General features: G+C 54.9%; 9 protein-coding genes across 9 annotated transcripts; 4 read left to right on the top strand and 5 right to left on the bottom strand.

Moving 5' to 3' along the window:
• Nucleotides 1–408: 408 nt before the first annotated feature.
• Nucleotides 409–4,589, top strand: UMAG_02739 (putative nik-1 protein (Os-1p protein); the record flags this gene model as incomplete). Its single annotated transcript, XM_011390799.1, has 2 exons — nt 409–625; nt 736–4,589. 2 exons carry the CDS (start codon nt 409–411, stop codon nt 4,587–4,589), a joined length of 4,071 nt encoding a protein of 1,356 aa, XP_011389101.1.
• A 242-nt stretch (nt 4,590–4,831) lies between these two features.
• UMAG_02740 (putative Alpha-glucosidase precursor) lies at nt 4,832–7,939 on the bottom strand (the record flags this gene model as incomplete). Its single annotated transcript, XM_011390800.1, has 1 exon — nt 4,832–7,939. One exon carries the CDS (start codon nt 7,937–7,939, stop codon nt 4,832–4,834), a length of 3,108 nt encoding a protein of 1,035 aa, XP_011389102.1.
• A 2,818-nt stretch (nt 7,940–10,757) lies between these two features.
• UMAG_02741 (uncharacterized protein) lies at nt 10,758–14,432 on the top strand (the record flags this gene model as incomplete). Its single annotated transcript, XM_011390801.1, has 1 exon — nt 10,758–14,432. One exon carries the CDS (start codon nt 10,758–10,760, stop codon nt 14,430–14,432), a length of 3,675 nt encoding a protein of 1,224 aa, XP_011389103.1.
• A 1,060-nt stretch (nt 14,433–15,492) lies between these two features.
• Nucleotides 15,493–18,029, top strand: UMAG_02742 (uncharacterized protein; the record flags this gene model as incomplete). The annotated part of the gene is made up of 2 exons (XM_011390802.1): nt 15,493–15,691; nt 16,546–18,029. 2 exons carry the CDS (start codon nt 15,493–15,495, stop codon nt 18,027–18,029), a joined length of 1,683 nt encoding a protein of 560 aa, XP_011389104.1.
• A 166-nt stretch (nt 18,030–18,195) lies between these two features.
• On the bottom strand, nt 18,196–19,215 carry UMAG_02743 (uncharacterized protein; the record flags this gene model as incomplete). Its single annotated transcript, XM_011390803.1, has 1 exon — nt 18,196–19,215. The coding sequence occupies one exon, from the start codon at nt 19,213–19,215 to the stop codon at nt 18,196–18,198; it is 1,020 nt and encodes a 339-aa protein (XP_011389105.1).
• A 722-nt stretch (nt 19,216–19,937) lies between these two features.
• Nucleotides 19,938–22,160, top strand: UMAG_02744 (uncharacterized protein; the record flags this gene model as incomplete). Its single annotated transcript, XM_011390804.1, has 1 exon — nt 19,938–22,160. The coding sequence occupies one exon, from the start codon at nt 19,938–19,940 to the stop codon at nt 22,158–22,160; it is 2,223 nt and encodes a 740-aa protein (XP_011389106.1).
• A 302-nt stretch (nt 22,161–22,462) lies between these two features.
• Nucleotides 22,463–23,032, bottom strand: UMAG_02745 (uncharacterized protein; the record flags this gene model as incomplete). The annotated part of the gene is made up of 1 exon (XM_011390805.1): nt 22,463–23,032. The coding sequence occupies one exon, from the start codon at nt 23,030–23,032 to the stop codon at nt 22,463–22,465; it is 570 nt and encodes a 189-aa protein (XP_011389107.1).
• A 379-nt stretch (nt 23,033–23,411) lies between these two features.
• UMAG_02746 (uncharacterized protein) lies at nt 23,412–23,831 on the bottom strand (the record flags this gene model as incomplete). Its single annotated transcript, XM_011390806.1, has 1 exon — nt 23,412–23,831. One exon carries the CDS (start codon nt 23,829–23,831, stop codon nt 23,412–23,414), a length of 420 nt encoding a protein of 139 aa, XP_011389108.1.
• Nucleotides 23,832–23,994: 163 nt separating this feature from the next.
• On the bottom strand, nt 23,995–24,468 carry UMAG_02747 (uncharacterized protein; the record flags this gene model as incomplete). Its single annotated transcript, XM_011390807.1, has 1 exon — nt 23,995–24,468. One exon carries the CDS (start codon nt 24,466–24,468, stop codon nt 23,995–23,997), a length of 474 nt encoding a protein of 157 aa, XP_011389109.1.
• Nucleotides 24,469–25,466: the final 998 nt, after the last annotated feature.

Below are 25,466 nucleotides of genomic sequence, written 5' to 3' on the forward strand. Positions count from 1 at the left end.
CTCTCTCATCCCACCGTCGCATTCCTGCTGCGTTTCTTCGCTCTTCTTCTCAGCCTCTTGGCTTTCCAAGCTCGCCTTTGGTCTCCTTGAACATTCTTGCACAAAGCATGGTGATCTCTGCCGTCTGCTAATCCTCCGCTTCGCTTCAGCTTCCGTGTCTGCTTTGGCTTATCGTCGTCCGCTTTCGCAACACGTCGACGCCCAACCGATTGCGTGCTCAGTTTCTTAGATCCAGCTCTCGATTGTTCAAGTTGTCGCCCCGCCCTGCCCCGCACGTCGCCTCGACTCCTCATCGCTCGTCGTCTTGCATTGTATCGCCAATAGCCCTCTCATCGGTCCTGCAATTCTCTCCGTCCATTTCGTATCACATCCGATCTTGCTTGCGATAAAGCACCTCACGTATACACAATGGCAGCCACACTAAGTGCACAATCGGCTTTGCCGAACCAGCCAACCTTGATGTCACGCCAGACCTCTTCGCCGCTGCCCGATCTGGCATCGCTCCCCACCGATTTCCTCGATCACCTGCTGTTGGTCACACAGACTCTGGTCAATTCCAAACCGCCACCTGCCGTGCTGCGTGCCATGTCGCGTGATCCAACACGCAAGGAACAGTCTTCGTCCAGTGCGTATCTCGGAACCCCTTAGTCTCTTCCTCTACATAACTTTCCACCTCACCTTGATGCTAACAATTCCATCCTCATCTTGCCTTCCCCCCCTATGCTCTTCATGCAGACGGCGACCTATTCGAGGCCCATTTGGCTGACGACGTCGCGTCGATTGACCTCGACGACCCCACATCCCATGCCGAGGGCATCGTTAGCCTGCCTCTCCCCCAATTTAATTCAGCGCACAGCGATGAGCGCACAAAGGCCATCGAAGAAAATCTTGCAAAGCTTGCAGAGCGTCTCTGGCGCGCAGAAGATCATCTCGAGGTCGTCGCTCGCAGCCAGGAAATCGTACGCACCCCCGGTGCCGAGGAGCAACCTGACGACCCCAACCATGCGCGCAATCTCTTCTTTGGCAAGCCTTTCCCCTATCCGCTCTCTCACGCTCAACCCCAGAGTTCCACCTATCCGCTCAGCTACCCGCTTGGCATGGGTCTCAATGGCCCAGTGCTTCTTGGCGGCCAGCACTCCCGCACCGACGACCCCATCTCTTCCTTTGAGCGCTACAACGACGAGAGCGGCCTCTCGGCCCAAGAAGAGCTGCGCCTGCTCAAAGCTCAGGTTCAGGACATTGCCCGTGTCTGCAAAGCCGTCGCGTTTGGAGACCTCTCCCAGCACATCACCGTCCCCGTACAAGGCCACGTCATGGTCGAACTCAAGGACATCATCAACCAAATGGTAGACCGTCTTTCACATTTCGCAGCCGAAGTCACTCGCGTATCGCTTGAAGTAGGAACCCAGGGCAAGCTCGGTGGTCAGGCCGAGGTGCATGGCGTCGAAGGCACCTGGAAGGAACTCAAGGACGTCGTCAATCGTCTCGCTGCCAACCTCACCAATCAGGTGCGAGGTGTTGCACTCGTCACAAAGGCCGTCGCTCGCGGCGATCTCTCCCAAAAGATCGAGGTTGAAGCCGATGGCGAGATCCTCGAACTCAAGGTTACCATCAATGTCATGGTCGATCAACTCCGCCATTTCTCCACCGAGGTCACCCGTGTCTCGCGCGAGGTGGGCAGCAAAGGTCAGCTCGGCGGCCAGGCCAACGTACCCGGCGTCCAAGGTGTCTGGAAGGAGCTCACCGACAACGTCAATCGCATGTGTTCCAACCTCACTGGTCAGGTGCGTTCCATTGGCGTGGTCACCACCGCCGTCGCTAAAGGCGACCTCACCAAGACCATCGACATTGACGCCGAGGGCGAAATGGCCCAACTCAAGGACACTGTCAACTCGATGGTCGGCCAGTTGCGCATCTTTGCCAGCGAAGTCATCCGCATGTCCATGGAAGTCGGAACCTACGGCAAACTCGGCGGTCAAGCGCACGTGCCCAACGTCGAAGGCACCTGGAAGGATCTCACAGAGAACGTCAACAAGATGGCCGACAACCTCACCTCGCAGGTACGAGAGATCGCACGCGTCACCAAGTGCGTAGCCGAAGGTGTGCTCACTGAGTTCATCAATGTAGACGTCAAAGGAGAAATCCTCGACCTCAAATTGACTGTCAACAACATGGTTCGCCAACTCAAGACGCTCTCGGACGAAATCATCCGTGTCTCCGTCGAGGTTGGCACCGAGGGTCGCCTTGGAGGACAGGCCAAGGTCAACGACGTCAAGGGTCAGTGGCAGGTGCTGACCGAGCGAGTCAACATGATGGCCAGTAACCTCACCACCCAGGTGCGCTCCATCGCCACCGTCACCACCGCTGTAGCGCGCGGCGACCTCAGCAAGACCATCAACGTCGAAGTTCGCGGCGAGTTCCTCGACCTCAAGCTCACCGTCAACAACATGGTCGAATCCTTGCGTACCTTCTCGTTCGAGGTAACCCGTGTCGCCAAGGAGGTCGGAACCGAGGGCAAGCTCGGCGGTCGCGCCACCGTGCTCGGCGTCGGCGGAACGTGGAAGGATCTCACCGATTCAGTCAACACCATGGCCGCGAATTTGACGCTTCAGGTGCGTGCCATCGCTTACGCCACCACTGCCGTAGCGCGCGGTGATCTCACGCAAAAGGTAACCATCCCCGTCTCTGGCGAGATGCTCGACTTGGTCAACACGATCAACAACATGATTGACCAGCTCAGCTTCTTCGCCTCCGAGGTGACGCGGGTCGCACGAGAGGTGGGTACCGAGGGCAAGCTCGGCGTACAGGCGCAAAAGAAGGACATCGAAGGCACATGGGGCGAGATCACGGACAATGTCAACATCATGGCCAACAACCTCACCTCACAGGTGCGTGCTTTTGCCCAGATCACCGCCGCCGCCACTGACGGTGACTTTACCCGGTTCGTCACCGTCGAGGCGTCTGGTGAGATGGACTCGCTCAAGACCAAAATCAACCAGATGGTGTACAGCCTGCGCGACAGCATCCAGAAGAACACGGCCGCCAGGGAAGCCGCCGAGCTGGCCAACAGGTCCAAGTCCGAGTTCTTGGCCAACATGTCGCACGAGATTCGAACGCCGATGAACGGCATCATTGGTATGACGGCGCTCACGCTCGAGACCGAGCTCTCGCGCTCACAGCGAGAGAACCTCGTCACCGTCTCGACGCTCGCCGGCAATCTGCTCGCCATTATTGACGACATCCTCGACATTTCCAAGATCGAAGCTGGTCGCATGAACGTAGAGGAGATTCCCTTTTCGCTGAGGGGCATTGTATTTAGCGTACTTAAGACGCTCTCGGTGCGAGCGACGCAGAAGAAGCTCAATCTCATGTACGAGGTGGCTCCCGACTGCCCAGATCCGCTCATCGGCGATGCACTTCGACTCAAGCAGATCATCACCAACCTCATCGGTAACGCGGTCAAGTTCACAGATGCAGGCGGTCGCGTCGCACTCAAGTGCAAGCTCTCCAAGATGGTGGGTAGTAACCAAGCCATGCTCGAGTTCTGCGCTTCTGACTCGGGCATCGGCATCAAGCAGGACAAGCTCGACGTCATCTTCGACACCTTCTGCCAGGCTGATGGCTCGACCACGCGAAAGTACGGAGGTACAGGCCTCGGATTGTCGATTTCCAGACGGCTCGTCAACCTCATGGGAGGTGATTTGTGGGTGCGAAGCAATTATGGCAAGGGCTCGGACTTCTTCTTTACCATGGTGGTCAAGCTGGACCAGATCTCGCCGGACCAGGTCAAGGAAAAGATCCGCCCGTACACAGGGCGCAACATCTTCTATCTGGATACGCTGCACGACAAGACGGGTGTACAGGCCATGATCGAGGATCTTGGCTTGAAGCCGTTTACCGTGCACAGCGTCGACGAAGCGTCACATCGCAAACGTGGCATGCCTCGCATCGACGCCATCATCGCCGACTCGCTCGCCGTGGTCGAAGACCTGCGCAACGTCGAGCACCTCCGTTACATCCCCATCAACCTCGTCTCGCCGGCACAGCTGACGCTCAACCTGACGTACTGCTTGGATCACGGCATCAGCTCGTACATCAACACACCCACCTCGGTCGCCGATCTGTATTACGCCTTGCTGCCCTCGCTCGAGTCGTCAGCAGCGACGCCGACGGAGGGATCCAACGAAGTGACGTACGACATCCTGCTCGCCGAAGACAACGTGGTGAACCAGAAGCTGGCGTGCAAGATTCTCACCAACCAGGGACACAAGGTGGATATTGTGGACAACGGACATTTGGCGGTGATGGCGGTTAAGAAACGTCAGTACGACGTGATCCTTATGGACGTTAGCATGCCCGTCATGGGAGGCATCGAGGCGACAATGGCGATCCGAGAGTTTGAAAAGACGCTCGGCGACGAACAGGTGCCCATTGTCGCCTTGACCGCGCACGCCATGTTGGGTGACAAGGAAAAGTGTCTGCAGGCCGGAATGAGTGCGTATGTCTCGAAACCCATCAGGCGGGTCGAGTTGATCAGCACGTTGCATTCCTTGCTCAGCCAGAAGAAGAGTGTCGGTGGGAAAGTGTGAATGCACAAGTGCATCTGCCGGAAGAGGCAGAGAGCCAGAGAGTCACACTGGAGATTGGTTGCACCGTTTCGTATAGTACTCGTGTTGTGTTTGTATTCTCATCATTCCTGATTCGGTCGGTTGCGAAAAGACGATTTATGAACACACGACAACCGTGAATGCGATGCATGTGGAGGATGGGTGAAAAGAGATGCGGGGGTGAGGTGTGAGTGTGTGATTGCTACGAGGGGGGGGAGAATGGATCAGGACCAGTGGATGACGGATTGGGTGAGGGGGATGGCTAGGTTAGTGATGTTGAGCAAGGACCTCTTGGGATCCCAGAGGAAAGAGGTGGAGGAGGAGTTGGCGGTGACGCGGTGGGGTTGATGATTGACGTTGAGGACGACGATGTAGGAAAGCGGCTGGATGGGGAGGTAGGAGCCTTGTAGGTTGATGTGGATAGTGTTGTTGCAAGCGTGGACGGTGAGGGTGGAGTTGGGGCTGGGGGCGGGTGTCGTAGTGTCGTCGAGGTAGAACGACTGGCTTGCCGAGGCTTGGTTGTTGAGGTTGACGATGAGCGCGTAGGCGGACTGTGCGGTTTCGTGCACCGTGTATGCGGGCATTGAGTGAGTCAGCAGAGCGCGACCCGGTCGAAGATGCACATTGATCGTACATAACGGTGCGTTGACAGCGACGTGTTTGTTGGGCTCTACATCCAACGCCGTCCAATCAAACACGTTTCGCCAGCTTCCGCCGGCGCGTGGAAAGAGCGCATTGACATGTGTCACATTCGGCTCCAATACCGGACTCACCAAGAGGTTGTCTCCGAACAAGAACTGGTGCGCGTAGTGGTTGGTCTGTTCAAATACCTCATCGAACTCGTACCATATGGCGCGAATTGCCGGCTCGCCACTAGCGCTCGACCTCGCCATGTGCGAGTACAAGCTGGGCAGCAACTCGTACCTCTTGCTGATAGCAATCCGCGAAGCATTCGCGACACTGTCCCATCGGAACGGTTCCTGCGCGATCGCCCCGATCGTATTGTGATTGCGCATGAACGGCAAAAACGCGCCAAGCATCATCCATCGATTGCAAAGCTCTTCGTCCGTGTTCCTATTGAAACCGCAAATATCAGCGCCGATAAAATGGATTCCAAACATCTGGAACTGCAACACGCCGTCAATCGACTGCGCCATGCCCGCGCCCGCCTTGTACGCCTGCTGACCTGGTAAGATGGTCCATAGCGCATAGTTGTCACCTAACCAATGCCCGGTGTATCTTCCGGCTCCAGGGTACGTGGAGCGCGAGATAAGGAACGGCCGTTCGTTGGGTCGAATCGTCCGCAGTGCCTTGTAGAAATGCTGTTCCTCCAACGTCCCATCGAGGTTGTGGACGTCGTAGACGGCGCGCGAACCGTCGGCGCTTACCGCGTCCATAGCTACCGTTTTTTTGTCCAGATTCACATTCAGGTCCGTCTCGCTGATGTGGATTCCGTTGTGGATTGCATACGGGGGGTTCGAGAGGTATCGCACCGATGCGTTGGCGTATCGATAATGCGGATCGTGTGAACCGAACTTATTGCCCTGATCCCTGTCTTGACGTTTTGGCAGAACAGAATCGTGCTCGCGACGCACCAGAAGCGAACGCCGCCTCTGCTCGGCATCGTTGTTCTGCACGCCCTCCTGGAACGTATAGCTGCCGTTGACCGTCACGTTACCGGAGCTTCCCCACGTGAGATTGTCGTACCCTTGCGGCCAACCGGCGACACTTGTCGCCGCAGTATACGCCGGTGTATCCGACAGATTCGTCTCGACACCTGCCGCATTACCGATTACAAAGCTCGAAGGCTCGTTCATGTCCAACCAGATGCCTGAGAAGTCGACGATCTCGCTAAAGTTTCGGATGGCCTCGGTCCACCACTGCGCCGCATTCTCGGCCTGTTGATCGACAAAGCTCGTGTAGCCGGGCCACACTTCTCCAATGTACTCGGTGTGATTTCGGTTCTTGAGGAAGACGTCGAGCTCGTCACCACGCGTTCCTGGGTAGTACGTGTCGCTGGCGTTGGTCGGCGCTTTGGGAATCGCCATGTCAATGATCGGCACGTAGTGCTGGTGGTTGTCGCGAAGCTTGCGGATCATTTCGGCGAATTCGGATTGCGCAAAGCGCTGGGGATCGGTCGTGAAATCGCGAAACTCTTGCAGGTAGTCAATGTCGTTCCACTGCACCTCGAGAGGGATATTGTGCTCGCGCATAGCATCGATAATCGCCTGGGTGTCAGAGACGTTCGTGTAGCCCCATCGACACAGATGGAACCCGTACGCCCAGTAAGGATGCAGCACCGGGTTGCCGATAAAGTTGACGTACTGCTGAATAGCAGAGTTCGGGCTGTTGCGTCCGTTGGAAGAACCCGAAAAAAATCGCAGATCCATCGTGCCTCCTATAGCACGGTATTGGATGAGCCCGCGTCGAAGCAGCACGTCCATTCCGCTCGTGCTCGTAAACGACACTGTATGCGTTCTGAGCTTTCCGTCAGCACCGCGTCGCGCCTCGGTGTACACTGGATGGTATCCGTACATGTTTGAGTCAACCGGCGTGCCCGCATCCAGCGTGAAAAACGGCTGCAGCGTCTCATCCGGATCGCGTCGAAAGCTTCTCGACACGTACTCTCCCAACCCATACACATTCGCATCCTCAGGCAGAGCTGACGAGAGCTGCAAATACTGGTTCTCGAAGATCAGCTCGTGCTTGGGCATAGCCGTCGAGTTTCGCTTCGTGTCGCTGGCGACGTTACTCATCCCCTGCTCGTAGGTAGGGATGTTGGTGGGGCGCGTGTCAAAGATGACCTCGTCATTCGACTTGCGAGTGATCCAAAAGGCCCAGCTGCCATCCGATTGCCTATCGTTCTCTGCCGTGTGGTGGAAAACAAGGTCGCTGTTCTCAGCGGTAACGCCATCCTGAATCTCAGCCGGGTCGTCCGACGGCCGGTCGTAAATGAGACCGTTGGGTAGCTGATACTGGTGTTTCGCCGTGTCGTAGATGTGCACGTGGAGCTGATGCTTCTTCTCGTACACGACTGACAAAGTCAAATCGGCAATGTCGACTCCGTAAGCATTGCACGCTTGGCCTGCCAGGCTAAGCTTAGCGGTAAAGCCATACTGCGACTGTACCGGTCCGCCGACAAGCCGGTAGCCAGGGCATTGGGTCACATCAAAGGAAGGAGAGATGTAAGAGTCGTTGTTGTCATCACGCCTTTGGACGGCGCTCGTCTCGAGCTGGTGGTCGACAATCGACGACGGAAGCGCAGAGGTTAAGCAAAACGAGGTGGTGAAAACAGCAGCCACCAGCGGCGTCAGCACTTTGAACGACCGCATCTTGAGCGAGGTAGTCTTGCAGCCAATCAGAAAGACGAGGCTGCTCTTACGAGAGATCTTGTTCGAAGCATCGTTGGCGCAGAAGAAAGAAACGGAGGCTATTTTAAAGGTCGACCAGCGTGGTGTGGCTAGCGCTTACCGTGCACCGAGCCCTGTTTTGCAAGACGTGCGGGAGCGCGCAGGTTGTTCGTTAGGCGGTACCAGGCGCGGAGAGATTCAAGCCCAAAGCGGGGCTCCAGCGTAAGTCACGGTGTGGTTCGCTGGGGTGCATTACTTGACAGCAATTTTCTGTGGGCGAAATTTTTCTGTCCGTTGTGGTGCACCAAGTGACGTGCCCACGGCGAGCAAAAACCAAGTATGTCCGCGTTGCGCGGAGAATGCGTGGGGGAAGGGGAGGACTGGGAAACTGTCTACGATCCTCCGGCAGATCGCAGCGCTTAGGCGAGGGCGAGGGGACGAAACCGGTGGTTTTGCAGGCGGTTAGATCCAAGTCGGCGGGCGGTAGAGTGACAGCGGAAAACGCTAAAGCCGAGGAAGGAGTTTTGCTCGGCTTCTTCGAGACGAGCAGCAGAGTTGTACCGAGATACGAGCGAGTGCTAATGCAAAGTGATGTCGTAAACGTGGGCTGTTGGTGCAAGACGGTGCAAAGAATGGCGGCAAATAGCCGAGAAGTGTAAGCGTAAGCGAGGCAGATGGGTTACACAGCGTCGCGCGGCCACTCTGGCGACAAGAACAGGACAACGTAGATTCGTGATTCGCGACTGCCGTTTTAGTTTGCTGCTTTTTGCAACTATTGTTGCAAACCGCTTCATATGCTGAAACTAGCTGTCTCGTTGAGGACGCAAGAATAGGTAAGCGTTCATATTCACGTATGCCTGGTCGAGGTCGGAGTAGAGCGTTGGAAGGATTCGTGCAAGGACTAATCAACCAAATTCGCGAATCGCGAGGGAAGGCAGCAGCAGCAGCAGCAGTAGCAGTAGCAACAAAAATGGACGGGAGGGTAGGAGGAATGAACCTGGTGATGCGGAGAAACGTCACAAGGCTCGTTCAAGTCGCCGGCAAGAAAAGCGTGACACGGAACGCAAGTGTTCAAGTGCGCGTAAGGTAAAATCTGCAAAGCGAGCAACCTTCCTGTACTGGCCGCGGGTAATGGACAGCGCCGTAGTTGCCGAAAGCTGGTCTCAAGGGTCTCTATCAGCATTGGAGTGGTTGTACGAGAGGGTTGGATCTCAGAAAACGGCCAGCCAGAGCTACGGCAACGCTGATGCTCGACTGAGAGCGGAACGAGCATGCCTCTGCACGCTCCTGCTGTTCTCGACGGAATGCTCTCAAAGCTGCTCGGGAGGATCTCGGAGAAATTTGTTCTGGTTCCTCCGTCATGACCAAGAAGCAGCGTTAGTGTAGATCGATGGAAGAACGAAGAAACATCTGAGCGCATCTGATGACGATATGCACTGATCCGAGACGACCGTTACCGCATGGGTCTCGAGGTAGCACCGAGCCAACTCCTGGCGAGCTCGGCGGGCTGCCCAAGCGAAGCGCCTAAGGCTCGAATCCTGGGAGAAGTTGGGGTGCAGTATTTACAATATACGATGCGAGCCTGCCTCAACCCTGTGTTCGGGCTCTTCGTCGTCGTTGTCGAAAAGTTGACTGGAACAGTCTTGAGTCGTGATTGAGTCACGAGTTACTAAATTTGGACGTGGTGACGGGCGTGCGTGGGGCACGAGGTGTTGGAGGGGGCACAAGGGTATGACAATGTTACACCATCAGAGTAAGACATTGAGATTCTTTTTGCACTCAGCAGAAATCTGTCGCGCGAGTGGAGGCGAAATGACGCTTTGCACCGACGATTACCAGGTCCGCCTCGGTCAAGAACAGAGACAGGGGCCTCAATCGTGAATGCGTTGATATTGTGCGGCTCGATCTGGACCTTTTGGCATATAACTTAGTGCCAAACGCCTCTTGACCCACGTTATGCAGCAGGAGAAATACATACGATCATGCACAGTGAGCTCCTTTCATGATATGCGTATCGACTGGGAGTAACTAGAGTTGAAGATGACAACCCAAGTCCGATTGGTAGTCTAGACTCCTTTTGGTATAGTGACTTAGCTTCAAGTACTAGCAGCGACATGGCTGGCTGTGCGAGGGTTGCAGCAGTCTTGAGTGAACAACACGCAAGACGCGCTCGCGTGGGACATAGTTGAACATACACTCGTGACTGCACGCTGAAAAGCATGAAGCCAAGAGCGTCTGTTTGTTGAGTGGCGAGTCGTGAGTCGTGAGTCGTATGTGTTGGTTTCAGCTCCACTTTAAATTAGAGCAATCACGTTTCAAGATTGGCGTAGAATGTTAACGTGAACATGTTATGTGTAACAAGCGTGAAGTTTGTTTTTGGATTTTCTTTCCTATTTTGGAAAAGGGGCAACTCGAAAACAGGGTCTCTTTGTTGTAGTCGGTTTTTTGTATTCAGGATTTGCGGTCTGCGAATGCACGTCGAGTGTTGCTCGCCTCCTATTTGTGTTTTGTGATTTGGTGGTGCCTTTACTGCCCTCATACACTCTCTGCTGTCAAACAAAGTGTGCTTGCTTGCACGTTGTTCAGTTAAACCCCTCGCCTTGTCCTATTCAACACGGCTGCTCATCTTCTGCTTGTCACTCCATCCTCGCCTCGTTCCATCCTTTCTCAATCACATTGCACAGTCTCGACATTATTCGCTTCGATTGCAGCCAATTCAAAGGTTGTGCAGTTGGCTCAACGTCGCACCGGACCATCATAGACGCAAACTTTGGACGCTTGGCTCGCTGCAACGTCAACCATGCTGGCCACAACAGCACGTCCTCAGGGTGCAAGGCCCATGCCCTCTTCGTCAGGCTCTGGCGGCAGTGGTAGTGGTGGCGGTGGAGGAGGCGGCGCTGGCGGCGCTGGCGGCGTTGGCGTTGGAGGTGCTATGGCCTACTATGCAGCAGCTGCTCAACCGTATTCCGCTCCTGCGACCAAGGAGGCTGCGTGGTACGAATATGAGGAGCGAATGCGTCCCTCTTACATCCAACAGCCTGCATCCTCACCGCTCGCTTCATCCGCCCACTACAATCAGCCCTACACAACAAGAGCTCAACCTCCCGTTAGCCCGTCTGCCTATGCCAGCAACGCCTACGTGCAATACGCTTCCAGTTCCTACTCGCAACAACCCTCTGCCTACCAGCACCCCCCTGTCCAGCATGCTCTCCCTTCATACCCATCCTCTACTAAGCCGCCTCATTCTCTTTACCAAACTCCCCAGTATACCCCACAATATCAGCAGCCACCCCAATCGCCGCTTCGATACAACCAAGCCACACCTTCGTCATCCAGACCGCCTCCCGCGTCCTCGGCCAAGTATGCAAACCCTCACCTCAACAGTGCACCTTCTCGATTTGCCACCAATCCATCCTATCCGGAGCCACAAGAGATTCCCCGCTCTACCGTCCAGGGTAGCGCTTTCATGCACAAAGGCTTCTGGGATATCCTCTCGCTCGTCAACAACCAGGGCCAGGGCCCCTCGTCCAACCGTCTCGCGCCTCCGTCTACCTCTCAACGTCCTTCCTCTCCTGGAAAGTTCCGTTCCACCCTCAGCAAGGCGTCCTGCGCTCTCCGCAAAAACACGCAGGACAACTTTCAGGCCGGTCCCGAGTATGATCCTGCTGCTGTCTTTCCTGCCAATGCCTCGCCGCGCGCTCCTGGCTCTCCTGTCAAAGACGCCTCGACCTCCGCTCTACCTGGCGCCTACCCTCGTCCATTGTTCGCGGCTCCTTTGACACACACTGCCAACGCATCGGCCATCAGCGCCGCCATGAACTTCTTTACCCCAGCCGCTATCGGTCCTAGAGCACAGAAGAAGCGCATCAGCATCGACATGGTCGGCGCTCCACAGACCCAGACCTTCGTCCATGCTGCCCATGCCAGTGATGCAGAGCAAGCCGAGGTCATCCTCAATAGATGGAGTCGCGACGGCGTGGGCAAAGTTGCGGATCCATTGTGGGTCGAACCCATTAAACATGCTCTTCGGCTTCAGGCAGCGAGAAACCAAGCCGAGGCCATTGCTCAGGTTCAAGCCGCCATGCATCAGGACAGTCTTATCCAGGACAATCCGCGACAGCTCCACATTGTCAATGGCGCTCCTAGCCAGATTTCTATGCTCACCACCACTACTGCCACCGCAGGTCACAGCACTCTCTCCAACGCTACCATCCGCCCCGGTGTTAATGCTCCTGCTCTGTCGCCTACTCGCGAAAGAGGTGCTTTCGCTGGTATTGTTGAGGAGCCTGCTGTGGGTATGGATGGTGAGCTTGAGGCTGCCATACATGCTCACTTGCAGCTCTCTTCTCCATCGCCTCAGCCCTTCGCTAGGCCTGCTGCGCTGCGCACCAACACTGCTGGCACTCTGCTCGTCAACCCTTCGCCTCCTGTGGCTCGCGACGCCGACGCCCGCGCACCCGACTATATGATGTATCGCCCCCCATCGCCCAACGCGTCCAATCGCAACAGCCGCAACATTGATGGCCTGCCCTCGGGCGCTCCCAATGGCATCAGTGCCATGTTTGAAGCCCCTGCTCATAATGACGATCTGCAGGCTCCCACTTCCATCCCGGAGCGTCCTAACTCCATGGTCGTTCTCGACAGCTTGCGCTCCGTTGACACGGCTGGCATGACCGCGCTTGTCGATCTCACTCAGCCCATCGGTGCTGCAGTGCGCCCCTCGCTGGAGACGGTCGAAAAGAGTGTTGCTGCCAAGATCTTCTTTGAGAATCTCTACTACGGTATTCTCAAGAAGCCCAAGGCTCGCGACACGAGGCGAGCTGGCCTCGAAGCCGAGCTGGCCTCGCTACGCATCCCTGAGAGCAGTAAAAATCAAATCCGTGAAGCTTGGATGGCCAACGAGACGCAATACCTGCGCGACCTACGCGCTCGGGTGAATGTCAACTCGTTCCTCAAACTCAAGACGATCGGACACGGCGCATTTGGTGTGGTGGCACTCTGCAAGGAACGCCAGTCAGGTCAGCTGTACGCCATGAAGCAGCTGCGCAAAGCCGACATGCTGCGCAAAGGCCAGGAGGGTCACGTTCGTGCCGAGCGCGACCTAATGACATCCGCTTCCGCCAGTGCAACGGCCAAGTGGATCGTCAAGCTCATCTACTCGTTCCAGGATGTGGACCACCTTTACCTCATCATGGAGTTCATGGGAGGAGGAGATCTACTTAACCTGCTCATCGAGAAGGACATCTTTGAGGAAGACTTTGCGCGCTTTTACGTGGCCGAGATGGTGCTTGCCATTCATGAAGCTCACTCGTTCGGCTACATCCATCGTGACATTAAGCCAGACAACTTTTTGTACACCTCGGACGGCCACATCAAGCTGGCCGACTTTGGACTTTGTCAATCCTTCCACTGGGCGCACGACGGCGCCTACTACGACCAGCAGCGTAAGAATCTGCTCAAGAAGCACGGTATCGATTTGGACGACTCGCATGCTGCTGCTGGTATGCGTCGTGCTGCGCAGGCCACGGGACGCCGCGGCGGTGCACCTGGTCAGGCAGGTGCCGGTCTCTCTGACAAGGAACTCATCGAGATCATGTCAGACCGCAACGCCGATGGCACACCCAAAACGCACGTACTGACGTGGCGCGAGAAGAACAAGAAGAAGATCGCCTACTCTGTTGTAGGAACCAACAACTACATGGCGCCTGAGGTTCTGCGCGGATTAGGCTACGATCAAGCATGTGACTGGTGGTCGCTGGGTGTCATCGTGTTCGAGATGCTGTATGGCTATCCGCCGTTTGTATCCAAATCGAGACACCTCACTCGCCAAAAGATCCTCAACTGGAAGCAGACGTTGCGCTTCCCGACCAAGCCGAGGATCTCTCGCGAGGGCCAAGACTTTATCGCTCGCCTCGTATGCGAGCGCGAAGACAGACTGGGCAGCACGGCTTCCGCTTCAGTGAGTCGACCCAACAGTTACTTGCAGAGCGCGCGAAGGTCAGGCTTTGGCAACCAGGGTCAGTCGAACACGGGCAGCGCACTGCAGGACGGCGTGGAAGAGCTCATGTCGCATCCCTGGTTCCGTGGCATCGACTGGGAGAACCTGCACCGAACGCGTCCGCCTTTCCGACCCGCACTCAGTCACCCGGGCGACACGAAACACTTTGAGGACGATATAGAGGATGAGCCTCTTGCGGCACCTGGTGCGGCCAACAACCCGAACGCTGACCAGCCGAGGGACCCCATGTTGAGAGACCAAGAACAGGGACCCAAGCTGCTCGAGATGCGCAAGCAGCTCGCCTTTATGGGATATACCTTCAAGAGCCCCAAGGCGTTTGATCCGCGAGAACAGCTCGCCGACGAGCGCAATGTGATCGCGGTCGAGAGAGCCGCCGGTATGACGCCAGCACAGGAGCGGGGCAGGGGCCGAGAGCCGACCGAGTTGGGTAGTAGGATTCGAAGCATGTCGATGTGATCTGTTCGCACTTTCCGATTCATTACATTTACGGACCTTGACCATTCTTAATCGTGAGTAATAATCATTGCCTTGTCAAGCTGAACTTGGAGGTTTTGATGTGGTTTTGAGCGTGTGCGGATAACCCGGGAAGCCTAAAGTCAGGAACGCGCTCCATGAGATGACTGCAGGAGGTCTCGACCGTTGTTGCTCTTACTCTCGTCGGAAGGAAGATTCGGGATTTTCTGTAATCGTGAAATGCAATACCTTTACAGTTGTTAGTAGTCGTGAGTGGCAGAGTGGTAGAGTGTACTGATGTGTCAATTCGGGTGTCTCGGCCCACGCAGGTGGCCTGCAAGGAAGAGGTAACGGAAAGAGCCGACTGCGAGACTTTTCTGACGATACTTGGGATTATTAATCAGATCTCGTCTCTTGGTGCTTCGTGCTTCGTGCCTGTACCTAGAAAATAACAGCAAGATTTTTGATTGTTGGAACAAAAGTCGTGAATCTTCAATGGCAGGAGGGTCACGGCGTGAACGTGAATTTGGATTTGAATTTGAAAACGGTTCGAAAATTTGCAAAGTTGTGTATCCAACGGAGAATTCCCGGCGCTTGAGACTGAGTTTGATTGAGCCTAGCATTCACGATTCATATTCGTGATTATTCCATTCACGTTTCGTGAAAACGATTCCCGATTGTGTGTCACGGGTGCCACGCACGCACGCCGCAACCTTCCGATCGAGACGAGCTGCTCTGGTGACAACATGCACGGGCTTGGTGGTAAATGTGACAGTCATCAGTGGTGAATGTTGACCCGTCTTTCTCTCTCTCGATCGGCCTGGGCGTCAAACCTCGTGCCTCGCTGTGCTTCCCTCTTTTTCGCTCGGGCTGGCCACACTCGTGAATCACGAATGGGATCAGTACGATCGGGACCAAAGAAAAAGTTAACATTGACCCAGTAATCGCGCAACCCCCGTCGCCCCCTTCGCCATCTCTTCACCATCATCACCAACACCACCACAATCATCACGAACCACAACCACATACGTCCGCAACGCTAAGGATCATGTCGAACCAAACAATGCATTCCTACGACCCGGCCAAGATGAATGTCTTCAGCGGCGCTAACAGTCTGATTGACTATTTCAATCCGGACAAGAATGCGCCGTTGCCGCTGGTCGAGTTACCACCCCAGCTCAACCCGTACTACGAAGACGGCGTGAGGATTTATGCCAAGATGCTCACCGCTCTTCCTGCTACCAACGTCAAGAGCTTGCCCGGTAAGTACGATGTTGCCCGAATCCAAGTGAAAGGTGTGGTCATGAGTCGTAGACTCGACTCTGGCTGATCGCCGGCGAACGTGTTGTGGATGTTGGTCGTGGGATCGTGACACGATATCAGGAGGCGAGTTGGTGGGCGGGAGGCAAAGTCCATCTCTTGGGAGACATGTTCTTGTTATACACATGCACAAAGATGTTCGGATTCAGAAGGACCCTAGATAAGATTGTGGTCTTTACATCATGGTCCGCCGTGGCTGTCTCGGAGCCCGGACGACTTCATGGCCCTACGGACAATTAGATAAGATAACAATCCGAGACGGCAAATGAGGAGGCTTGCGGCACCAGGCAACCGGCCTTGCGTGCTCACAATCAGTGGAAGACGCAAGCGGATAGCCCAAGAGCCGAACATAAAAGGCAAATGGCGGGCGACAGTGGGCTCCAGAGTTGATATCAACGCAAATGGCGGGCTCCAGAGTTGCTGGCCCAAGACGCAATCGCACGCCCTCGCCGACCTGTTGGCCGAGCTCGGTGCAAAAATCTGCATTTGGACTCAATCACGCCATTTTGGTTTCAATCACGCCATTTTTCAAATGGGCCGCGGGCCAATTCTTCTTGACGCTGATTCGATTTGAAGAATTATAGCGATGTAACATGCTTGGATGATAAACCACAAACCACAAACCAGTCACGAGTCGCCATGTCGATGCTTGCTCGCTGTCGTTGTTGTCCGCACCGTTGCTGACCTTTGACCATACCCTGTTTCGTTCTTTACTGCGCTGTGATTTGCCTCCCTCTTCGTCATCATCTTGGCTGCTGGTGAAATCATGGCGTTCTGTGGTTATCACCGTCGACAGCTCTCTCGCTGCTCGAATCTGGCGGAGTCATCTCGCTTGATTCCACCCCGGAGCAGCGCGCCTCACAACGCATCCACACCGTCACCGAGTCCTCGTCCGGCTCCACGGTGACTTCGATGGCCATGATCGCTCGTCAACATGGTGTCTCGAAAGTGCGTGCCTGGATGTCGAACAAAGTTTCCCCTACCAAGTCGTCTCTGATGCGTTTCTTTGGCCTCGAACTCGCCCTGTTCGGCGGACCGTCGCAGTCTCCTCCTCGAGATCCCATGGGCGGCATCGCCAAGGCTGCCGCTCAAGGCTCTCAACCGGGCGTTTTCAATCCGAACCAGTACGAAAACCCAGCCAATCCGGCAGCGCACGAAAGATGGACGGGCAAACAGCTGCTGCAACAGCTTCCGGACATCAACGTGTTTGCGGGAGGCATGGGCACTGGTGGCACCATCACTGGTACCGCGACTCGATTGAAGCAAGATCGACCGGATATGCATGTCATCGGCGTCTGCGTTGCTCGGGGCCACAAGATCCCCGGACCACGACCGCGCGAGTTGCTCGAACCGGTCGACTTTGCCTGGAAACCTCTGGTCGATTCGGTGGAAGACGTGGCAAGCAGGGAAAGCTACACACTCAGTATGCAACTCTGTCGCTACGGCATCGTCTGTGGCCCCAGCAGCGGCTTCTCGCTCCAAGGTCTCTTCCAAGTTTTGGAACGACGCAAAAAACAGGGCACTCTGGCTCAACTTCGACAGCAGAACGACGGCAAACCGATTCAAGCTGTCTTCCTCTGTTGCGATCTTCCGTTCCAGTACGTCGACGAGTACTTTGACAAGTGTGACGCATCGCATTTCATGCCGATCGTCAACGAGCATCTGTTCAAGGTGGACCAGTACTCGTACAGCACCAGCTGGATCTTGGACATTGCTAGTGCAAAGACAATGCTCGTCTATCCACGATTTTCGATTGAAGGTGCGGAAAAGACGGCGCTGCCGTCGCCGTCCGAATTGTCGTCGGACCCGAGCGAGTCGGATTCGGAATCGGAATCGTCGACGCCTGCTTCACCGGGTTTGTTGCGCCCGGCAATCATCGATTTGCGCTCTCGCGCCGATTTTGCAGCTGGCCACCTGGCGCATGCCCGCAACATCCCGCTTTCCAGCCTGAACGCTGACGATGTGAGCCCGTACGAGGACGCGGTCCTTCTCGCAACCCAGTTTACCGAACTCAACAAGAGGTTTGTCGAACAGCCGCAGGTGGACCACGAGTGCCCCGGTAATGGTGTGGCCGAATTGAATCAATTGAGCCTGCCAGAAATGCTGGCGTGTCTCAAGAAGTCACAGCGCGAAGCGTTGGTCGTGGACTACACCGGCGAAACGGGCAGACTGGCGGTAAGCGTGCTAAGGCATGCCGGTGTTAAGGCCTACTCGGTCGTCAAGGGTTGGGAGGCGCTCAAGGACGCGCAAGATGTGCAAATTGTCAAGCCTAAGGCTTAAAGAAAAAACTTATCGGAATCGTTTATCTCGGTCAGCTTGCTTTGCTGTTTTTTGGTCATTCTCTTTGTCTCTGTTTTTTATGGTCTTCAGTCGTCCTCTTGCATGTCAAATAGCTTTTACTGTGCATCAACGCTTGAAATGTTTTTGTATGGAGATTGCTGTGTTTCTATGGCTGTTGCTTTTCGAACAGGCTCGGGAAGGTATGTTGCGGGGTGGGCTGTAGCCAGTTGCGCTCATCGTACTTGGCGATTTCTGTGTCACCTTCGATCATGTGGAACGTGTAGATGAATCTGCTCTTGTCGCTGAGGTTCATTTCGCTCTTATGGAGCACTGAGCCGTGGATGAGGACTAAGGTGCCTGCGGTGCACTCTGCAGTTTGGGCAGATTCGTCGTTCCAGCTAGATTCTTCGGTATCGGAGAGCGGGAGGAAGGTGGTTCCAGCGTCGGGGTTGGATGGGATTTTGCGGACGAAACGTTTGTTGACGCCTCTTGAGATTCCGAGGTGCTCGTTGTGGACGTCGAGCGGTCTGGCGGTCTCGAAGGCGGGCGGTGGGGGAGGCGGGTTCTTTGGCCATCGATGCGATCCGGGGAGAAAAGACAGACATCCATTGCTTGTCGTACAGTCTTCCAGTGCGAACCAGAATCCTATCGCGCTCGGTGGATCAGTATAGAGAAACGTGGAATCATTGTGACTCGGTACGGCTCCACCGATACTCGGCTGTTTGCAAATGATCATGCTCTGCAACACACGTGGATCCTTATGCACTGCCAAGCTGCGAGCCACATTTTGCAGCTTGGAGCTGAACGAAAACTCGCGAAACACGGGATCGAGCATGTGCAAGCCATGACCACATTTGTTGATAGCGCGATCCTTGGGTACCAGAAGCGACTTGGTGGTAGCGTCGAGCGCACCTTGCTCGAAAAAGTAGTGGATCCGATCTCCTGACTCGAGGAAGTAGCGATCACCGACGTGCGCTTCTTCGCCCTCTTCTTCGGACGACGTCGTGAACGCAGTCAGAGGGTGATTTTCGAGCGAGAAGCTCGAGATGAGGTGCTTGCTGTGCGCGAGCAGTGCGGTGGGATCGAAGAACGACGGCAGCAAAAGATACCCGTCGCGATGGAACTGTGCAATCTGCGCCGATGTCAGTGTGCCGTCCGAGCCACACGTTTCGGCGTTCGTAACCATGATGGCGCAGCAGCGTAGAGTTGGCGTCTATCACAGCTCCAACAGGCAATGGCTTTTCAGCTGGTCAAGAAACAATCCAGTCCAGAATCACGTTCGAAAGCTAACTTAGTCGCCGTTATCAGAGCATACACCACTCCGCGCCCCGCCCCGCCACGCAACGCCTCTCAACTCAGCCTCGGCTTCTCGGAAACGCCCAGGTCTTGCCGAAGTGCCGCAATCACGAATCACGAATTTTTGGTGGAGCTTTCAATTCAGTTGTGTCGACGTAACAAGTGGAAATTCCTCGCGCGTCGCACGTGTCGTTCGTTGTACGTTGCGCCTTTATTTTTAGTCGTGAGTGACGTTCATCGGCGCTGTAGTAGATTGCCGCACAATAACCGTTACCGGATCCCCAAAATCAGGATTTGTACAGCCGAAAGCGCGTTGTGAATCGAATCGTGAACGACACACAGACACGGACACGGAGCGTCATCAGCGAACCGCTCATCGCTGATAGCTTGTACCTGGCTGCTGATCATTCATGACTACGTACATGAAGACCTTGTCGTTAGTCAGCCATCGCACTCAAGACTAGATGTGTGCACGATACTAGGAAACAAGCTCGGTCATTCGATGCTCGGATACGGCGAACCCTATTCGACACAGTTGCTTGTTCAATCACCAGCATCTTGAGAAAAGAAGACCCTCTTGTCAAGAAGCCTACGAACGATACGATAGCTACCATGCCGGCTGCATCGACAGTATCACATCTAGAAGCGTCGAGCTCTCGAGACGCTGAGATCTACGTATCCACGTCGTCAGCCGATCACGCTAGCGTCTCTGACGCCGACGATGATTTCACAATACGAGCCGTCATCGCTGGCCTGCTTATCGGCTGCTTGCTTGCATTCACCAACCTCTACCTCGGCCTTCAGTCCGGATGGATCAGCATGATGTCGCTACAAAGTTCGCTGCTCGGCTTTGCGCTCTTCCGTATGCTTCCCCAGCACGTCAATCTGGCCGGTCGACGATTCGCACTCATGTCGAGCGCATTCACACCACAGGAGAACGTGCTAGTACAGACCACAGCAGCAGCAGTAGGAGTGATGCCGCTCTCGGCAGGTCTCGTCGGGGTGATACCAGCATTGAACAAATTGAGTCTGGACAAGGATGGTAGCGAGCCGATCGAGTTGGACTTTGTGCATCTGTTGGGATGGTGTTTCGCGTTGGCCTACTTTGGCGTGTTCTTCGCGTCACCGTTGAGAGAGCCGATGATCATCAAGGAGAAACTGACCTTTCCGAGCGGTACGGCGACAGCGCAGTTGATCGGCGTGCTGCACAACAAGCCACTGGCTCAACAGCAGACTTCTGCTACACGACACAGCTCAGGTTACTCGAACCATACTGAAGACCAACAGGACCACGAAAGAACCGCGCTCCTAAATGGTTACGATCCATCCAACATCCACCTCGATGATGATCAAGAGGACAGCGCATCGGTCAAACTCGACACTTCCAAGAGTTGGAAAGCCTTAGCCTGGTCCTTTTCTGGCTCGGCAGGCTTCACCCTCTTGTCTTACTACCTCCCTGTTCTGTACGCCATACCTTTGTTCGACTTTATCCCGCCGCACAATCTCGCCTCGATGTGGGGATTCTGGTTTACACCTTCACTCAACTACATCGGTCAAGGGATTATCATGGGATTGCCAACGACTGTGAGCATGACGGCAGGTGCGATCGTGGGCTGGGCGGTCTTAAGCCCGATGGCATACTACAATGGCTGGGCCAAAGGCCATCCTTTGGACTCGGAGGACGGGAGCAAGGGCTGGATCCTATGGATCAGCCTAGCCATCATGTGCTCTGAGAGCATCGTGGGGCTGGTTGCGTTAGTAGCTAGCAACGGCATTCAAGATCTCAAGAGCCTGGTGGTGACGAGCAAGCAGAGGCGGCAGCAGCAGTCCGAGGCAAGCGGTGCTCACGAGAGCGCAGAAGACGAGGCAGATTCTGACCACGAACCTCCACATCGAAACACACCAAAGACGTGGGTCATGAGCGGCTTGATGGGATCCACATTGGTCGCAGTGATGCTCATCTACATGGCTTTTGGCGCAGAAGGCATCTCTCCGTGGGCGACGTTGCTCAGCATCATTCTCGCGTCGCTGTTCGCTATCCTGGGTGTTCGTGCGCTCGGCGAGACGGATCTGAACCCAGTCTCAGGCATCGGCAAGATCTCGCAGCTCATCTTTGCGCTTGTACAGCCCGGCAATGTGGTAGCCAACTTGGTCGCCGGAGGTATCGCAGAAGCTGGTGCCATGCAAGCCGGCGATCTGATGCAAGACTACAAGACGGGCCATCTGGTGGGTGCATCACCGAGATCACAGTTCAAGGGTCAGCTGATCGGAAGCACGCTCGGCATCTTGATGAGCAGTTTCGCATACAAGCTGTACACGAGCGCATACGAGATTCCTGGACCGCAATTCCCTGCACCCACAGCAGCCGTGTGGCTCAACCTGGCAAGGCTAGTGAATCACGGACACTTGCCGGACAAGGTCGAGGTGTTTATGATGGGATTTGGAGCCATCTTTGCGCTGACTGGTGGGATCAAGACGCTGGCACGCAGCAAAGCACTTCGCCAAGAGGCGCGAGTTGGCTCTAGTGTCGCTGCCACAGTCGCCAAACTTGTACCGAGCGGAATTGCATTTGGCGTGGGCATGCTCAACACGCCCAACTTTTCGTTGGCTCGTTTGGTCGGTGGATTGATCGCGCATTGCCACTATTCGCGCTCGAGCTCGTCTTCCAACACATCGTCGAGAGCGATGGCGGGTATTGGTATCATCATCATCGCCAGCGGTTTCGTACTGGGAGAAGGCGCGGCCAGTATCGTGACGCTGCTGCTCAAGCAGAACGGCGCTCAAGCTTGGACTTGTGCGGGCTGCCGCGGAGGATGCGCTGGCGGATGCTCCTGAAACCGATATGCGAGTCTTTATCGCAGTGAATTATAACAAGACGGATGACCTCTTCGTGCTTGGCTTTTCGATAACTTACGTGTGAATTCACGTTTGTGAATTGTGAATAACTTAGGGGGTATCAAAATTCTTGGGATTCCAAACCCACGCATCTCCTGCAACGGTATATTCATCTCACACCGATCACTTCCAGCAATGTTGCAGATCAGACTCACGTGATCTTACTGATGATCGGAATACAAGGTAGCAGGAAGCGACTACGACGACTCGTATGCTTGCGAAGCCGATCCTGAGGCAGATGTCTATGATGCTCCAGTCGTCCTTGGTCTCTTTCGCCTTCTTGCAGCAGACGAAGCTTGCGATCCCGTTTCAGTTGCCTCGCGCATCATAGAGTTGTGCTCCTCGGCTGTCTTTTCGTAGCGCCTTGATTGTGGAGTCGTGTCCTCCTCTTCTCGCCCAGTTGACCTAAAGAGCGCCTGAAACATCTCCTCACGAAGATCGTGTGCTTGGGAACTTCGCATTCCAGAGCTGGCGTGCTGCGACATACCGGCCGCTGCTTGAGCAGTGTCCTCCTCATGCTGAGGTTGAGCGGCTTGACGAGTTGTTCGTAGCTCCTGGCGGCTTGGCCTTGCTTCGTGCAGCGATGTCACAATGTCGTGAACTTGCTCTTCCGAGAATGAAAGCTCCAGCAGCTCTCGTAGTTGGTCTTCTCCATCATATCGGCTTGCAAAGGTATGCGCAATGATACATGCTTGAATCGTAGATGCGGCAATGTCTCGATCCTTAACGCGATAGATGTTGCCGCGATAGTCTTTCAGGGTGGGCGGATTGGACCCTTTGTCTGCGGCATCAGCAAAGAAAGCGCAGGTCATTTTCATTTTCACTCATCAAACTATCGACATGTCGGAAACAATTTCATTTGATGCTACAGAAGATGCTACATGGTTGTGTATGATGTACAGGTACATTTACAGGGTATGGGAGAGGTATGCAGCAATGAAACGTACATGGGGCATGCGGGGATGGTGATCGAGGGTAAGCAAATGCAGCAAGTTGAGAGACGTCGAACAGAAAGCGCGAAGAGCAACAACCGATCTAGGCATCGCGGCTGGGACCCACAGAAGAGTTAGAAGCCAAGCGACCAGCAAGAAGGGTAACCACTTTCGTCAACACCTGTTGGTTGTTCTGGAGCATGCGAAACATGGCCGTGGTTTGCTGCTGAGTCGCTTCCTTGAGGGCATCGCAATGCCTCTACTCCCGCTCCTTCTCCCTCTGCTCTCGCTCCTTCACCCAGTCGGCCTCGACCTTCTCCAGATAGAGGCGAACCTCCTCCCGCCTCGTCATTTCCTTCTCCACGGCAAGTCGCATCTCCATGATGTTCTTCTGCGATTGATAGTAGACATCTGCATTCGAGTCTCGTTTCTGCTCGATACCATTGCGCTTACGCTTGCCTGCCAAAGTCAGAGCGCCTGTTATCGATGCACCTCTGTCAGATGGGGTGGGAGTGGTAGGGCCGCTGAGCAAAGATGGGCCAGGAGAGTCGGAAAAGGAACGCCTGACCATGGTAGAAGGCGTACTGGTGGTGGACTGCGAAGAACCACTGCTGCCTGTCGTCCTGTCCAGCATGACGACGAGATTGGGGAGGCCACGGCCATGAGGACGATTGTTCATCATCTCCTGGAACTGAGGAAACCACGGATGCGTGGCAATAATTGCGGCACGAGAGGCAAAGGCCTATATAGAGATTAAGAGTCATGAGCAATATATGAGTGAGCGTTTCCGACGTGGTTTGATGATCACATAGCATACTTAGCGGATCTGTGGAGTCCATGTCTTAAAAAAAGCCGGCGCCAGTGATTCCAAGTTTCTTCGTTTGATCGTAGTAGGTCTTCTTGAGCCAACGAATCTTGAACTTGATCCGTTCAGGCTCGACCGGATTAGTAGACGGAAAGATCTGATTGAAAATGTCTCGGTAGACGCCGTTCTTGCGAAGCCTATTGGAAGGGTCGTTGCTGTCGTTCTCGCGAGATGGGAGTAGGCACAGCTGGAACGATTCGTTGCTGTGCAGAATGGAGACCAAGCGTTGAACCTCTTGAGATTGCCAGATGAAGTTCTTCTTTGCAGACCATGAGGCAGCAGCGGAGGTGTTGGTGGTGTCCATGCAGGCCGGGCAAGATCCTGAAGGCTTGGAGAGCGACTGTTGGGCGGCGGGCGATGGTTGGGGCAGCGAGGTCTGGCAAGAAAGCAGAGGTGAGGGTGAAAGCTGAGTTGACAGCGACTGTGCCTGCTCTGAAGTCGATATTGACATGCTCTGTGCTGCGGTTGAGCATGGTACCTATAGCGTCAAAGACGCAGTTGGATCCGGAGCGCTTGTGCCCTGAGCATCCAGAGGCACGCCATCGAAAAGCTGCGAGTCCAGCTGCGGGTCGAGCTGGTCACTCCGCTTGCCAGAGCGATCACAGTCTTCTCTGATTGCACTCATGGCGAGGTGTAGCGCTGGGTGGACTTACGTTGCAGAACGGAGAGAGCATGTTGAAAAGATGTGGTAAGGTTAGAGGTATACCTGCCTCCGTTTTTGGCAGGGAGTATGATAGCTGAGGGAACAAGACTCGCAAAAGAGACAGTCACGGAGTCGTACGCATTCAAGGGTGCAGATCAGGGTCTCCCTCCGCACTTTCCGGCCGAGCGAAGTTTTCTAAGCGTAATCTATCACTTGAGCTTTCAAAAATCATAAAACTGAGGTTGGGATTCCATACACGATAAACTCGCAGCTTTCTGCATGTTTTTGAATTTCTCCGTGTTTTTGCAATCGTGAATTTGGCTGCGTCAATCACGAATTTTGGCAAAACCGCGACTTTGGGAAACTCAACCCAAAAAACCACGTGTTTGGAATCCCGAGAAGTTTGATACCCCCTGTTAAGTCGTGAGTGGTTTCTCAAAATTTCACCGAGTCACGAGTCGTGAGTCGTGAGTGTTGGTCTCGACGCGTCATTCACGATTGACGTAAATGATGTGAAGAACGTAGAGTCACGAGCCTTACAGTCGTGAACACGAAACACGTAAGCTGAGCATTCGTGTTAATTGGCAAATCGCTCGTGACTACTTCGCGGTGAGAAGATCTGCAACGCTGTCTTCGTCACGCCACCATTCAAAGTCAATATCCATTACCAGAGCAATCAGGCGGATAGCATCATCTTGACCGCTGCCCGTGTCGCCTCTGTGGAATACCGTCGGACTCCCCTCCACATGCCTTCGATGCTTGCGATGCTCGGTTGAGCAATGGCCTACTGTACGTCGCACTGTGGA

This window comes from Mycosarcoma maydis, chromosome 6 (assembly GCF_000328475.2).
Source record: "Mycosarcoma maydis chromosome 6, whole genome shotgun sequence".
Lineage (NCBI taxonomy): Eukaryota > Fungi > Basidiomycota > Ustilaginomycetes > Ustilaginales > Mycosarcoma > Mycosarcoma maydis.